Raw genomic sequence first — 17,241 nt, 5'->3', positions numbered from 1 at the left:
TGACAATCAATTTTCCCTTTAACATAATTTTATATTTTTACTATTTTCTCCGTTTGTTTTATCTTCTAAAGTTTCCTGGTTTGTTTTATCTTTAATTTCAACGCGATCTATTGATTCTCCCCTCCCTCCGCAATATTTTTTTCCTTTTCGATTTTCCTTCGAAATTTTCCCGGCTTTTTCAGTTTTTTGATAAATTTTTAGATAAGTCAAAACTAGATCCTGTGGGCTACAAAATGGTGTTTCTCTTTTTCTATACGATGCGTAAACAAAAATGAAAACTTAACTGAAGAAAAAAGTCAGCCTCGCCGCCACATAATCCCACCTTTAACAAAATGTTGGAACAATAAGTTAATGGAACAGCTGAAATAAATCACAATATGATTTCCAGCATCTTGGCTTGCCCCTAAGTTGGGATATTCAGTTTTAGTCCAGGTCTTATAGGGTATCCTGACAAGCAGGATAATCTGGGTTTCCTTAACACTTTTGCTCCAAGAATTCCCTGAGTTTTCCTTTAAATAGAACCGGGCTTGCCAGAGGCGTATCCCTCGTCACTTAAGTTCATGATGCTACAGCCTGAAAGTTGTCTAAATCCTAATAGCTTCACAATCAAGGTCCTCATTTTGTCTCTATTTAAACTCTTATTGGAGCTCAAAACAGAAACTTTTAGTTCACTCCAAAGATCTCTGAAAAAAACTTGATCAAAATGAATATAATGGGTCTGCAACTATCTTTTTTCAAAAACAACAGGTACGAGCGTTTTTTATCTGGATGATTTGATTTGTTAAATAGTGCTCCAGTTTGCAACTTGATTGTAGTTTTGGTGCTAGACAGCTCTTTCAAAGGACTTACAAGTCTAAGCACAATTGTTTGAGAGTTTTGGTTTGAGTTCTGTGAGGGTCACAAGAGAAGAGTCACGAGTAGGTGGTTCAACATTTGATATCTCTAAAAGATAAGTGCTCCACTACAAAATGATGAAAACCTTGGTTCATTCTGCCAGAGCTAGTGGAATTACTCTCAAGAACTTTGCCAATAAATTTTCGTTGGTTTTTGATCTTACAGCTGATTCCAACTTACGGGAAAGCACTATCCGCCCAGAGCTTACTGGTGAACGTTTTGAAGGTCGAATTCAAATTTAAGCACTAAAAAAGCAACCAATTGCAGTCATTTTCTTGTTTGAACGGCGATCTTTTTCTATAAAAAATTTCCAAAGAAAAGTCATCAAAAAATCAGTAAATTACAATGGTTGACAACTGTTACAATGATTGTTACGTCAATCAGCGCTCTGTGCTCAACCTGCGCTTCCTTGGCTCATCTTCAGGTGACAACTTCCCCTTCATTGAGCAAATAAAAATTGTGATTCTTAGCAATCAGCCAGTTCTTACTTTTTTGGCAGACTTTAACTTCTGACAAGCAATTTTGCACGACTACTTCTCTACGACACCTTCAAACGAGAACTTGATGAGGTCTTTCCAGGTTTCGTAAAAAGACACCAAAAACTCTACAAAGCATCGATTAGCAAGTCCGTTAACTTTATCGAATTTCATCCTCTGTTTAGGCAGGTAGCGACAAGTAAATTGAGTGCATTGTACTGTGTATGTGTTGTTCATTGTATCTCTTTTGCGTACCGCCGCGTTTTTTTATATTACTGGAATACAGTTACTTTAATTTGCGGCTGAAAAATTTAATATTTTCATAATGACATTAAATTCTTTGAAAAGTTGATTTTTGCAAAAACTTTGCTTACTATCCAGAAAGCAGTCATCATTTTTTTTGGAATGAGTTCAAGTTGATCTTGATGGAAGGCGATTAAAAAAACAACATCAAAAATGAATCAGTAAAATGAACACAACGCGGAAACCTATAACCTTTAAAAATTTTTCAGAATCTCAACTAACAACTCAATATTCGTCTCAACGTCTGCCACCTATGTCGAATATACAATTTCGTACAAAAACATAAGTGAAATCTCCATCCCCTCGTGGCCGCAAATGGAAAAAGACCATTGTGACAAAATTGCTCTTATATTCAAAAATAGGTGTTCTCATTAATTAGAAGATGATGATGATGATGTGATAAACACAATGAAAAAAAACTTAGATTGAGACCTCGTCATCGCTCTTCTCTGGATAATCTGGAATCCTCTTTTGACAACAACAAGGATGTTGATAGTCCTATGCCGCTGGAAGAAGAAACAGAATAGAGTAAATTGAAGTCACTGAAGTACGGATTCTTCCTCCCCTGTACCTCAAGGAAACGCGTCATTCAACACGATGAGAATAAACAGAGATCATTGAGACAGAGTCGCTTAGTTATGTTTTAATGCATTTTCATCTTATCAAGCGTTCCTGATGCTGTTACAAATAGCTGACTTGCACAGTTCAAGTGATAAAGATTAAATTATATGCTTTCTTGTTGTTTTTGCAGCAAAGGTTGGATCAGTTTAGAAGTGTCTCAATGCAGGCAGATGATGCAAGCGGTCTTGAAATTGAGCAGAGCGATTAAAATCGTGACAACACTGCCCCGTCACAATTGTTGCGTGGCTTCCAACTGGTTTAAACTTTGAACAATAATAGCCTCTTAAAGTACGTTTACCACATAAATGTAATTATGTTGCGCTCGCAGCTCCTTGTATTAGTAGTAGTAGTAGTAGTAGTAGTAGTAGTAGTAGTAGTAGTAGTAGTAGTAGTAGTAGTAGTAGTAGTAGTAAGAGTAGTAGTAGTAGTAGTAGTAGTAGTAGTGGTAGGGATTTGGCCCTTCGATTACGTCGGGCGCGGGGACCGTTTCCTTTTTCTTTGTCCATGGTTGCTGTTAAATCTGCCACGTATCGCTGACTAGTTCATCGTAACTCGTTTCAAAATGATGCCACAGAAAATTGAGCAGTCGACTTTTCAAACCCGCTGCATTTCCAAATTGTAAACTCTGTGGAAGTCTATTCACAAGAGCACAAGTTCTATAGAAGAAGCTTTGCTAGCAAATTTCAAGACTTGGTTTGGAGTGGTCGAATTTCAGATCGTTGTCACTAAGTAATGAGCGTGTGGTGTTCCTCATGCAGACAAATTGGTCAATGTTAAAGTTGAAATGACCCGTAAGAGATTTTGAAAGAAAAAGTAAATCCTGTAATTGTAGATAAAAAGAAAGCGGTAAAGTACGACTAAAATAAGGTAGTTCTTTATAATTGTTATTGGTCGTGTTGTTGATCCATTTCAAAATGTTTTTCTGAACACTTTCGAGTATTTTTGTGTTTGTTACATTAGCAAACCAACAAACACTTCCGTATAACAAAACGGGCAATACCATAGATTTGTACAAGTTTAATTTAACTGACGGAGATAGGCGTGGTGAGCTTCTTTTTAACACAAACAGAACTCCGAGCGCTTTGCTCGGGGACTTTTATATGTGGATGTCCCATGTGAGATCCCGTGTTACATAAACTCCTAAATCCTTCTGAATGTGTACGTTTTCTATCAAGGTTCCGGAGAATCTGAAGTGATGCCTGGAATTAGACATTGAGATATGAGAGCATTTTTCAACGTTTAAGGGAAGTTTGTGTTGTTCACTCCATTTCATCACTCTAGCAAGATCCATTTGAAAAGATAAGACTGTACTTGTTAACTTATATGAATGTAGCGTCGTCGGCACAGAGGAGAGGAACAACAGCTCTGCAAGTTTCTGGTAAATCGTTGACGTAGATTACAAAGAAGAGAGATGCCAGAGGAGATCCTTGCGGAACTCCACTTGTAACCTTAACACTTTCAGAAAAATGACTAATGATTCTAACTCTTTGTGTCCTTCCGATTAAATAAGATTGCAATAATTTGATATTTTTCCCGCGGACATCAGGATTGAATAGTTTTGTTAAGAGAATACCGTGATCGACATTATCAAACGCTTCCTCATAGTCAGTATAAATTATGTTAATACCTTCTTTTGAATCAATTGATTTATAGATAGATTCTAGGTAAACTAAGAGTTGAACGACGCAAGAACAACCTTTTTAAAAATCATATTGAGCTTGATGAAAAATTGGTTCTAAGTGCCATGTAAACAAACAACGTTCAAAAATTTTAGAAGCAATTGTAAGAAGAGAAACCTGCCTACAATTCTCTACATCAGACCTACAACCTTTTTTGCAGGTGGGAACGACTATTGAGTTTTTCCAGCTACCTGGAAAAACACTATTTTGTTTTATTTTGTAGAAAACTTGGTTTAGGGATTTACTGACTGCCCTCGAACATCTTTTGTATACAATTACAGGAATTTGGTCCGGACCTTTTGCTTTGTGAACATCTAAATTTTCGCATATCTTTTCAATCGTTTGTTGGGAAATGTCAAAATCTGTAAATAATGGTAGTAACGGAGGCGAATTGTTTGGAACGAAGCTGGAAGAAATTTTGAAAATTGAAGCAAAATATTGTAAGAAAAGAGAGAATTGACGAACAGGATCATTGGCTATTTCGTATTTAAAGGAGACAGAGCTTGGAATCGCGGTTAACTTGAAGTTTCTGTAGTATTTGAAAAGTGTCTCAGTCGATCGGAATGCTGCTAATTTTGATTCAAACTCTGCTTTATCTTCTTCAATCATCGTTTCAGCAATGCCTCTAGCAATGCTATTTTCTTTATATTGTTTGCATTGTTCCTTCTAGTTGTTTCAAGGCGCTTATTGGCGTTTGACGTAGGTGGTTTAATCCACGGTGATAACTGAGATCGATGCATTGTCCGTTTTGGAACGTTTTCAAACATTATGGGTCTAATCCAATCGTACCACTGTTCAAGCAGAACATTAATATTACTCCAACAAAATCCATGAAAAGGTAATTCAGTTATCTGTTTATTCATTTCATCAAATCTAGCCTTACAGAAGCTGTAAACCATCTTTGATTTTGTTTACTTTAGATATGAGGAGCTTAGGTTTCTGACTCAAACTCTAAGGGTAATTGCATCATGATTCGATAACAAACTAATTTCCCGATTAATTTTCTTGCTGGACATAACTTCTGTTTTTGGGTTTACTAAGACGAAATTGAGGATACCTGAGTCTGCAGTAAGGAAATCAATGATTTGCTGAAAGCTGTAAAAGCTAATTAAGTCAACAAATCTCTGTGTATCTGAGTTTTTAGCTGAGTAATTGTGCCAATCAATTTCCGGCAAATTGAAATCACCATTCACAATTGTTGAATAGAAGGACTTTGACAGTGTAAAAATTTCCTCAAACAGTAGATAAAGATCTTGAGGTGATACAGCGTAAGGACTGGGACATGATGATTTCGGTGGGGCATAAAAACACACAAGTAAAATATCCCGAGAATTAAAACTGAGAGAACATGCTAGAACGCCTCCATCAACGCTTGTATAAAGAGAAATTTGTCTGGAGACAAAAGTATTCTTGGTAGCAATCAAAACATCTCCGTGTTTTGATGTGTTATTATCAGCTTTTCTTTCTGATCGAAATATTGCATAATTGGGTAGAAAGAGTTCGTTATCGTGAAATGAGCAATGAAGCCAAGCATGAAGAGGTCTACACTTCTCGAATTTACGTAGTTAGCAAGTTTAGTTCGTTTATCTCGATTGATTATACTACGTATGTTGAATACAAATGACTCGAGATATTCCTCGGACTCCTGTTTAACATTTAGTCACCATTGACAAACTTCAATTTCAGTCCCATCATAGAAGAGTTTCTGAATGAAGATTCGAAATTTGTTGCGCAGGTATCCTTCTTCGTTAATCAGTTTATACCCTTTGATCAGACATTCCGTCTCTTTTGTTGAGAATCAAACAAAAATTCTATTAGATGATGCGAGAGAAGAAGTTCAAAGACCTCCGAGTTCGGCAATACCTGCCAATTCGGGCTACATGGGAGATGTACCCGAGGTTATTGAATGCGATGGTGTTCCAAAAGTCATCAAATCCGCTGCTGGAATACAAAAAACTTCAAAATTGTACCATGAAGAGAGGCAGCTCAGGAAATTGAGAGCGGCCGACAGTCGATGCAAACCCTATCCAGCGAGTGCGGCAAACTGCTTTCCCAACTATTGAAAACTTTTTCAAGTTGACCAGATCAATTAGGTTTTCAGTCGTAGAAGCCATGTCTAGCGGATTTAAATTTTCTGGCTTCCAGACTAATTGAAACACTTCTCTTTAATTTTTCGTTCAGTGAAATTATGTGGAAAAACGAAATGATTTTTGAAAAGTTTGAGTTTTGATTCACCAATCTTTCGCAGTTTTTCTGTTTTAAACACAGAGACTGCTTTAAAAACAGCAATTTAGTTTTTGCACTTAGATGTCTGAGTTCGTCGTCGGAGCATCAAAAATTGAAAAAAAAATTACGATTTGTGCTGGTGTAGAAATGGCGGCTATAAATTTTTGAAATACATTCAATTGCCAGAGTGGGTACTGGATGTCAATTTTGTGAGCCTGCCTGATGTTCGGGTGAATCATGAGAAGAAAAGCCTCTAGTGTTGTCTTTTTCTTCAATATGAAAATCGAAAAAAAACCTATGCTCACTTTTTGCGCATGTTCAGTAATTTTGTTATGGAGACAGGCAATCACGTACGCACTAGATGCTATTTTAATTTATTGTGTTATTTGTTAGAACTATGCTGGAATATCATAACGGTCATGAAACACTTGATGGTAAAAGCTGTGCAAAGGTAATAGACGCGCTGTCGAAAAAGCATATGCATACTGATAAAATTCCTAGTAATGCTCGCTCAGTGGAGGAAAATTGCGAAGTTTGCGCAAAATGAATAAATCGGTTATCTTTATAATATCCACAGGACAAATTCTATTACTGATGTTAAAATACGTACGAGCGGAAAATTTACTCGAATTTTTGGCGAGAAAACTGGAAGGATGGAGTCTAATCTGAATGTTCACCTGAGCCGTCAAACCGTTTGCTTCACTGTTGGTGCTCTGATTAAGAAAGCGAAATGAGGTCAGTAATATTTTATTTTGTGTCTGAATTTTTGAAATAACTTGAATTCAATAAAGGTCAACAATAACAGAACGGTGCTAACATCATTCGAGGTCAAACAAAAAGAGCAAAATCAAAGCAACTGATCGTAAAGACGAAAATTCAAAGTGCACTGTGTGCTGTTGGAATGAAAAATGAGCACCACGTCTGCTAATGAAATGAATAAATTACCAGTCAGTTTCTGGAGGTCAAAGTTTGGTATGAAACAGTATACATGTAAGTTCACGTTAGGTTTCAAATTAGGTTTAGATGTACAGATTTATGGGTTGACTTCGGCATTAAATGCACAGGGTGAAGACTCCTCCTTTTAAGAGCGTTGTCCTCTGTGGCCTCTTATACAAAGGATTGTGCTTCTAAGTAGGGCGAAGCTCAGGGATGTTCTGATGAAATTTATGACGTTAGGATACGTGTCTTTCGTCTTTTCAGCAATTCTTGATGCAAGTCGTTTTATAACTATTGTGGAGCCGGGGCCGCTTCCTCCTGTGGTCGAGAAGATCAGAGGGATAAAAGAGCTATGCTCAACTTCAACAATTCTGTCCAGGTATTTAGTTTTCTTCGTCGTTTCGTGGAACTTGTAGCTCTCTTTGATTCCAATACGTCTGTTTGTTGTAGCAAACGGGTTGAAGACTTTAACATCATAGTATGATTTCTCAAAGCGAGAACCCCATAGGCCTTTAGCTGAGATATCTAATCGTGCTTCCTCGTCCTTGCAGGTTGCGGGTTTTAGGCTCTTATTGCTGAGAGGCTGCAGGTGAGGTTCAACTTCGATATCGTAACAAGTTTTTCGCATAAGCTCGGCGAAGAGATCTCTTACTTCATTATGCCTGGTTATTGGATATCCTCCCTTAGGGCAGTGAAGGGCATGGGATACAAGAAACTTCGAGCCACACGCACACTTCTCGGGAATATTTTTGAATTGCCAGCCATATCGAATGCATAGGGCGTCTCTGAACTCGGTTTTGGTTAACCAAAGGTCATGTCGTTCTATTGGCTGTGCATTCAACCATGTAGACGCGCCTTTCTCACTGGCTAGTTGTACTGAATATTTGAGATCTTCGGTCATGTTTGCAAGAATTTTTTCTGACTTCTGTTTGTTTTGGGTTTGTTTTTGTCTTCGTATGTCTGTTTTGATTCTCTCTTGATGTAGTGTCGCTGTTGTTACGTCAAAATGATCTAGTGGGCTGCTGAGAAGTTTCGATTGGTCATACGCGGGGACTAAATTGTCAGGAGCTCTGATTGCCATCCCGCCATTCTTTACAGGTAGACTTAACAGGGATCTCATACCATCATCGGGGGAGTCCTGGTCGGTCATATTCGGTTTTAGGCTTCTACGTATGATGTTCTCTGAGTCAGCTAGGATGGTATCAGCTTTTGGGGTTGTACGTAGCAAGAATGTCAATTTACTTTGAGCGCCTCGGGAAAAACAGTGATAGGCTGCTTGCGGTGACGATTTGGCAAACTCGCTTAGGTTCTTCAGAAGTTTTTGTTGTGTTTCTGATTGCTCTTGAACAAACTTCTGGCAGGCTGCTTCAGACTCTATTACAGAGCCGAGAACTCGTGCACCGTCAACGATTTGTACGTTTGTGTTATCGAAAATATGTTTCGCTTTTTCAATGGTGTGAGGCTTGACAATTAGCTGGCATTTGGGGGCGTTGACAAAGTATCCAAATCCTTCACCAATTTTGTTCAGCTGCTTGAAGAACAACAGGAGTTTTTCAATTGTTCCCGCTGCAGTGCCATCGTCAGCGTACCATTTTTGCGAAACTGATTCCATGTTCATTCTGTCTATCAGCGGCCTTGACGCAATGCCATACATTAGCATTGCCAAGGGATCCCCTTGTGTACATCCTTCCTGGGAAAGAAGGGTCTGCTTGTCGACGTACAGATTGCTGGGGGTTTGGTAGGAGTTGTTTAGGGCGCAGTAGATAGAAGGGCAGATTCTCCTTATGTTTTCAAGCGCTGTTGCTCTGTTCAGGTTGTTGAAGGCATTCGTTGCATCTATAAGTAGCAGAGCTTCACAGGAGTCTTTCTCAAATTCGGTTCGCAGGGAGTGAATAGAGTACTCGATTCCCGCGGTCTGACCCATGCAAAGCTGGTCGTTTCCGCCTATTGAGCGTAGTTCTGCATCCACACTTTTGGCGATACATCTTCCGACTATCCTCCGAAGTACTTCACCAATTCCTATCGGTCTAACTCCAGGGTTTTTGTCCAGAGGAATAAGTCGGCAGCTGTTGTATGGCATCAGGGTTTCTGATTCGAGTTTGTGGGTCGCGATTCGTTTGGCAATAGCTGCGACTGTGTTCTTAAGGTTGTCAGAGTTCTTTTCGAAACAGGTCAAAATCCTTCTCCATTGCGCTGAGTCTAAGCCGGACGGACCATGTGCTCCGTTAGTGTGCAGGACAGCTTTTTCAACCAATGATGCATCGATTCTTTCGAAGACTGCTGGGTGGTAAGCAAGGGGTTGTTGTCCTGTAACAAGACACTGTTCGTTCAACGAGGATGCAGGTGGGTGCTTCGAAAGAAGAATACTCAAAACATCGCTGTCTCCAATCTTGTGTTTCAACGGAAGGACTCCTCCTTTTTCGCCGGCCAGCACTCGCATCGCGCCTGAGACTTTTCCTTCTTTCATCATTTCATTGAAACGTTTGATTGGTTTGGGCTCACTTACTTTTTGTTTGGCTGCTGGCTTTCGTTTTTGCAATGCTCCTGCCTCATGGAAAAGTTCCGTCAGTTTTCCACTAAACCAAAGGTCGAGACGTCGGCTTAGCGTTTTATTGGCAGAGTTGTCGTCGGCCTTCTTGGTCCGGCAGAGCAGTAGGTGGGGCATGATCATGGCAGCCAGCAATGAGAAGGGGGCATTTGCTGATTGGTCTGCAAGAGGTTTAAGGGCGTCGTTTAGTGCGTTGGTAAGAGTTGCCTGCTTTGCATTCGTTGATTCTCATGAAGCTTGGCTTCCAGTGAACGATTTCTTGGTAGATAGGAAGCAGGTCTTCTGGTTTTTCTAGCGCTGACCAAAAACTTTGTTCTGGTGTTTGTTGGCTTTGGGGGTTCACTGGGTTTTGAAAATTTGGGCGTACGTCTCCCGCTATGGCTTGGCCCGGTTCCCGGCCCCTCTCACAGCCAGCTTGCTCCTGAAGGTCACCAGGACCAACAAGCGAAGCAGAGTCTGGGCTAACTCGGGGAATCGCGGGCCTAAAACAGTATAAACAGATCCACTCCACGTTTTTGGCTGTTTTCGAGACGTCTGCACATTTGATGTGGGCATATTCCTTGCATTTTTGACAGGGGACACTGTAGGAGTTGTGGTGAATATTCTTTTTGCATATAATACAGTCCCATTTCATGATATGAAACTATTTAATAAGTTGATCACAACAATTAGGCTGTGTCTGAATTAAACGAATGAGGTGTGTCTATAATTAGAACAGTTTTGTTGTTGGGTAGGTTCCGAAAACCGAGGAAGAATGCATGTGCTGATTGGGTGCCGAGTATCACTCAATCGACATATGTATTCTTCTGATATGGAAAATTTGGGGAAGATGTTTTTCAGATCAATGGCTACCTATCGCAAAAAATTTGTTGATATCGGGGCTAACTTGACTGATCGAGTTTTCAATGGCTTCTACCATGGATCAGCAAAACATAAAGATGATCTTCAGATCGTTTTGAAACGAGCGGTGAATGTTGGAATTGAGAAGATTATTGTGACCTCAGGTTTGTTCTTATTCAGTTCCTTCTTAAGACTAATCGATGTCCGTTTGATTGCTCATCGCAAAAACTGATTGTCAAAAAGCTTGGATCTTTCCCATAAAGCGCCCTTTAATGATACAAGCCCTCATTTACTTACTCGCACTTCACTTATGGTATTCAGAAGAATTAACCTACACGGACATAGATATGAAATTGTAAAAACTGCAAAACACTGGATGACATCAAATTAAACAGGGTTTGTAAAACTGAGTGACTACAATTGCTTTTGTATAATTCTACCCTTTACTCGAGAATAAGTTTGGCTCTTCTGCGCAGCGCTATCATATGCCTCAGGGTGTCGTGGTTCCAAACGGCCGACTGATTTTGATAGTTCTTGCAGTGCCATAGTGCGACAGAGAGACTAGATTCACAGCAATTTGACTTATATGACGCAGCTCTAAAAGAGTTATAGTGCCTTGTTTCTGTTAGACACGATGCTATGAGCATGTATTGTTGCGGTAAATTTACATACGATGCTGTGATGTTTCATAGTGGGGGCTCACTGTTCCGTCCATTGGGTGGATCACACCCCCGTTAATAAAAAATTAACTAGAACCCTTGAAAATGGACTTGAAATCATAAACGGTATGCTCTTGCGTGGAGGATATACAATGAGCAATAAAATTCAGTTCTCACTTATATCCTGAAATAATAAATGTTTGTGTTTTCGGGATGTCTCTCTGACGTTGAGGAGGCACTCAAATTGGTGAAAGGGACGGACAACTTGTTCACAACTGTTGGGTGTCACCCCACTAGATGTACTGAGTTTGAAGAATCTCCGTCTCCTGACAGTTACTATGAATCACTTGCCGAATTGATTAAAACAAATAAAGATAAAGTGAGTTTTGCTTAAGCTGCATTTGAATAATTGTTTCGTAGAATTTGCTATTTCTGTTGCAATAAGCATATCTCGTAAACGGTGTTTATAACTTTTTGAAAGAGGAAACGAAGAGTCTTTTAGTGAACGCCAATTGATTGTCAAAGACAGTGAATTGTCTTGGACATCCTATTTAAAAATAAGTCGAAAGGCAGTAATGATATTTAATGCCCTAAAACTAAATTGTCCCACATGGAGACTCACAATTGCAACCTCCATCTCATCATCATCAACATTAAGCTTCTACCCACCAATCAATATAGAAGGAATGGGAGTTCTCGGGAGAATCCTGAAGAGTTTCTTGCTGCTTTTTGGAGCCGTTGAAATCATATCGGAGTCATTGTGAATCAGTTTCGTACTGATCGCATTTAATAGAATCCCCCTTAATTCCTATCCCGTGCTTAAATATGTATATTATGTTTTGTAGGTTGTGGCCGTTGGCGAATGTGGGTTAGACTACGACCGTCTTCACTTTTGCCAGAAAGACGTCCAAAAGAAATATTTCGAGAAACAACTTCAATTGGCCGCAGATTTCAACCTGCCCTTATTTTTGCATCATCGCAACTGCCACGATGATTTCCGCGAAATCATATTCAGGAATTTGCATATAATGCCGAAAAGAGGTGTTGTTCATTCCTTTGATGGAACGATGGAGCAAGCTCAGTTTTTCATAGATAATGGTATGTCAACTGTTTTAATCAACACCTGTTGCGATAATAACAGTTAAATAAACTGCCGGTGTAATATATTTTAATGCCCGATTGACACCGGAAAAACACTTCAGCATTAGGCTAAGAGTTCATCACACTCTTTTATCACCACTGTTACTAAGTAAACAGTGGCGATAAAAGAGTGGTGATAAACTCGTAGTCTAATGATGGAAACAGTTTGATAAACTTGTAGTCTAAAAAAACGTGTGTGCGTGTGCGTAACGTGTGTGTGTGTGTGTGTTTGTGTGCGTGTGTGTGTCTGTGTGCGTAGCGTGCGTGTGTGTTTGTGTATGTGTGTGTGTGCGTGCGTGTGTGTGTGTGTTTGTGTGCGTGTGTGTTTGTGTATGTGTGTGTGTGCGTGCGTGTGTGTGTGTGTGTTGTGTTGTTTTTGTATAGGCCGCCCCTCATAAGGTGCCCAGGTCTTTGGACACAGCTGCAGGGTCCGTCCACAGGTCGCCCGGTTCTCGATTCAGGCGACATCTCATCATGTGGCTCACAGTATCCTGCTCCTTTTTGCATTTCCTGCTTAGCCCACTTTTTGAGCCGTCTATTCTCGATAGATAACTGTTGAGTTTTGAGCTATAGCCACTTCTTAGCTGACAAAGGTTTACTTCATCGCTGTGTGTTAGTTCTCGTTCGTTTTGCAGCAGGACGTCGGGTGGAACTGGAGGGCTATGTTTAAAAACTTTGTTGTCAGCCAGATTTTCTACAACGTGTTGGACAGTTTCTCTATGGATTTCTTCTTTCTTGCATGTCGGTTCCCGAAGGAGCTTCTGACAATGTTGTGTGCGGTGTTCACGTAGTGATTTGCGCACTTGCCGGGTGGAGCTGTCTTTCATCGTTTTCACATGACAGGGGTGACCCAGGTTTTGCAGTGCAATGGGTATGCACATTGTCTCAGTCCGAATGTGATCAACCGGCGACATTTTTAGGCAACCAGTAACGGCTCGTAAACCGTCATTTTGTCGTGCTTCAAGCTTTTTCAAGTTTGTCTCAGATACATTCGGGGTCCAAGTTGAGAGTTGATTTCAGCATGGCTTTGTAGATGGTCGTTCCTTCTTGTCGCTTGAGGCCGTGGTTACGGCTGCAAATTGCTTTGATGTCGTTGGTCCATTTCAGAGCCTTTTAGTAGACACCTTTGATGTGCTCGTTGAAAGTGAGGCTGTGGTCTAGTGTCACTCCCAGTAGTTTTAGTGAATGAACTGTCAGTATATCTGCATTGCCCAGCCTAGTCCGTAGCGGTTCCTTCCATGCTTTGTTCCAGGTCGAGAAGAGCATCGAAGCACATTTTTCGTTGGAAACGAAGAGTTGATTCCGCTTAAGGTACGGCAAGAGTTCGTCCAAGTATCGATTTATGCGTGCTCCTGCGTCCTTTCTGTCATTACTCTGCGCATATATGGTTATATCGTCTGCATATATGACAGGCTTACATCTTCATCTTTTGGTTGCGGAAGGTATTGCAAATACCAAGCGAAAAGCGTCGGGGAAAGGACGCTGCCTTGTGGGACGCCTGTTTTGATAACAGGTGCTTTTGACAACACACCATCGAGGTCCGTTCGCTGTACTCTACCTCTCAGATAGTTCGAAAGCCATTTTTTGGTGTGAGCTGTTAGTCGCGACTTAAGAATCAATTTGATGAGTTGATCCAGGTTCACCGTATCGAAAGTTTTCTTGAGATCAAGCGCCACTGCAATCGTTCTTCTTGGTAGTCGTCTCTCATTGAACCCATCTATGACTTCTTCTACGCAACAAGTGTTTAAAAATATTACCACACGGTTGTTGTCGCCCTGGAAGTTATCATAACACCTCGGCTTCGCCTCGGAGTTTGGTAACTTCTCGGTGGCGATAACAACCGTGTGGTAATATTCATTATGGGCTCAAGCAAAGTTTTCGATCTAATTACCCTACCCATTCCCACGCACGTGATTTTATAGATAGACAGAGGTACTGTAAAACTACATAAAATGCTGTATATAATTTTTATTGATAGTCCCACCACCTCTTATTAGGCTATACAAACCATTATCAGTGCGAAGAAAAGTTTTGCACATCAGTAGAAGAATGTTTTGACTTTTCCTTTTCTAGAATGTAGGATACGTAAAGCAGTATGACTAACGTGGCCTATAAATTTCATTGGCTCAGCTGGTATATTCTGTTAAACTACATATTTATCAGAGCAAAACACTCGCTTTACTAGTAAAACAAATTGACGATGGCATGGAAGCAAATCCATACACGTTAGATATCTAAATAGATTAGTTTAGTTTTTGGTATTTGTATTTTAGGTTTCATGCACTCAGTAGACACAACGTAAAAGACTGGACATTCACGTTCCATTAGATATTAAAGCAACATAGGATCTTTCCGGTTTGTGCCCCAGAACTTGGTGGGTGCATATTATTTGCACCTGTGGACGCATGTGTCGTTTACTTAATGAATTGCTATGTAATGGCTCTTGGTCTAGTTGTAACTAAGGGGTGCATTACGTACTGGGTGAAGGCCACAAACTGAAAATATCCAGATTTGAATTCAGATTCTGTCTTTTTCAGGTTTCAGCATTGGCTTGAATGGATGCTCTTTGAAAACAGAAGAGAACCTTGAAGTTGTCAAACAACTTCCAATTGACAAATTGATGATTGAAACTGATGCTCCCTGGTGTGAAATCAAACAGAGTCACGCCTCATTCAAATTTGTTCAGACTAAGTTCCCATCTGTTAAAAAGGAGAAATGGAACGAAAGTTCGATCGTGAAGGGACGAAATGAACCGTGTTGTATTGTACAAGTTTTGGAAGTTATTGCTGGTGTAAAGCAATGCAATATTGATGAATTAGCGGATGTTGTTTATTCAAATACTGTGAACATGTTTTTCTCACATTTGGACCAATAAAGTTTTCTGAATTTTATCTTGTGTTAATTATGCAAACAATAATTCGTAATTATATCTTTTATTATTACAAATAAAAAGTGAGGTTACTCTTCCACGAAATACCCCCCCCCCCCCGTCACAGCATTTGCACTTTTTTGTTGATTCGGTTTTTTTCTCTGTTGATTTATTTAGTTAAAGGCACTTATTATCATTCAGTTTTAATGACATCCCAATTCAGGTTTTATGATTTAACGGCCGATGGAGAACGGAAACATATTTTACTTGTATCTCCAGTTCATTGCAAAGGGTTCAATTTGAAAGGGTTAATAAGCGCGATGGCGGAAGCTATTACTGACCGTCTCTGGGTTTTGAACATTTCAAAGAATTCGATTTTAAAGAAGTTCTTTTTAAAGAATGGTTCACATTTTTTTATCTCCTGAGTGAAAACGGATTGCTGATTTTGGGTTACGCCGAAGGAAAAAAGAGCCGTCGCAAGGCGTCATTTTTTCACATGTTCAATTCATAATAATAAAGCAAAGTTTCGGTTATGAGAGAGGTTTTCGATCACGTGCGGTGTTTGTTTTCAGTTTTTCATTATTTTGATTGGTTTTGTAACAAATTCATTATTTTGATTGGTTTTGTAGTAAGGCAAAATTTTTTGGGTTTTGGTCAAGAGACGTCGTTTTGTTCAATTGTCCATGTCAGCTGGGGATAGCTCATTCTAATTGGAATCATTATGATTTTCGTGAAAATTAAACCTGTGAAGAAGGCCTATTAGCTATTCAGTCTCTATGACTTAAGACTTTCATTAACTTAAATTTTTTAGACTGATTTGTTTTTTAAACCTGTGCCAAGCCTTCTAACAGAATCACCTACATGCTGACGGCAATTTGAGAACAAACTTCTTGAAAATCTGTACTGAAAAAATGAGTAGCTCACAACCAGTGCCTTTAAACGGGGCTGCTGCATCTGACTGTGAAAGTCTGGAGAGCTATGGCAGCAGTAGTTACGCCAGTGGGGCTGGGGGAGCCGGGGATGCTACGCCCTCCAAGCGGATGAGTTCCAGGAAACGCAAAGGTAAGCCCAGTTGGGACCTAATGGGTTTTCTTGCTGATCTGCTGAAATATGGCGGAGAAATTTTTTCTTGCTAGTTATGTATTGTGTTGTACCATATGGTGTAAATCTTTAAGATAAATTGGATCTTTTCTGTTTGTGCCCCCCCCCCCCCGCCCAGTTTATTGGGTGCATATTATTTGCTACCCCAGGCGCACGTGGCATATTTTTCATAATGATTTAACAATGTAATGGCACGTGCTCTATAATTGGGGGGGGGGGGGGGGGCACAAACGTAAAAGATCCGATAAATTAGTAGCAGCGTGGTTAATCAATTTCTACCTAATTTACAGGCGTTTTTGTGTCGTCAGTATTTCGAGCATCACTTTTGCAAATCATCAATATACTTGGCACAACTCAATAAAGTCTGACGTGTGTACTTTGTTTAATCAGTTAAAAAAATTATTATCGAATTAACCCGCTCACATGTTGGTTAGCCAATCCTATTATGTCAAAATATGTGTTAAATTGGTAGAAAAAAATATGCCTTCTGAAAAGTGATTACGTGCGTCTTTAGATGTGAATTACAAAGAGCGAAAAGAGAGAAAATTGCCCACCGTGGTCGCCTCACCTGTAGCTGGGTTGGGTCAGGAGGAAGAAGTGACGTCATCAGTGACACTGAATGAGGAACCGACAACTTCTAAGTCACATGGAGAGATCAATTCATCGAAAGCATTTCCAAGTGACACCAAACGGTATATCTTGAAACAGCGCCACCTCCCTCCCCTTGTTGAAGAGGACAATTTATAACCGACATTAACGCCTCTATTCGACATCTAAATTGCAATAGCTATAAAAATTTATTTTCTCGTAACCTAATGAAAAATAATGTGTTCGGGTGAAGGAATTAGATCAAAAGTTGAGCAATAATAGAAATTACCGATGAGTTTAAAAATGACAAAATTTACCCCCCCCCCCCCCCCAGTTTCAAAATAGGTTACTTCTTATGACT

The 17,241-nt window shown here is 39.8% G+C and overlaps 2 protein-coding genes across 2 annotated transcripts; both read left to right on the top strand.

Annotated features, from left to right (window-relative positions):
• The first annotated feature begins 10,359 nt into the window (after positions 1 to 10,359).
• On the top strand, positions 10,360 to 15,213 carry LOC142357956 (deoxyribonuclease TATDN1-like). Its single transcript, XM_075409438.1, has 4 exons — positions 10,360 to 10,688; positions 11,396 to 11,561; positions 12,028 to 12,280; positions 14,860 to 15,213. The coding sequence occupies exons 1-4, from the start codon at positions 10,438 to 10,440 to the stop codon at positions 15,195 to 15,197; spliced, it is 1,008 nt and encodes a 335-aa protein (XP_075265553.1). The 5' UTR covers positions 10,360 to 10,437; the 3' UTR covers positions 15,198 to 15,213.
• A 706-nt stretch (positions 15,214 to 15,919) lies between these two features.
• On the top strand, positions 15,920 to 17,042 carry LOC142357955 (uncharacterized). Its single transcript, XM_075409437.1, has 2 exons — positions 15,920 to 16,253; positions 16,807 to 17,042. Exons 1-2 carry the CDS (start codon positions 16,103 to 16,105, stop codon positions 17,037 to 17,039), a joined length of 384 nt encoding a protein of 127 aa, XP_075265552.1. The 5' UTR covers positions 15,920 to 16,102; the 3' UTR covers positions 17,040 to 17,042.
• Positions 17,043 to 17,241: the final 199 nt, after the last annotated feature.

This window comes from Convolutriloba macropyga, unplaced genomic scaffold (genome assembly GCF_964194025.1).
Source record: "Convolutriloba macropyga unplaced genomic scaffold, txConMacr16.3 SCAFFOLD_1727, whole genome shotgun sequence".
NCBI lineage: Eukaryota > Metazoa > Xenacoelomorpha > Acoela > Convolutidae > Convolutriloba > Convolutriloba macropyga.
This window is presented reverse-complemented; position numbering and strand designations above follow the sequence as displayed.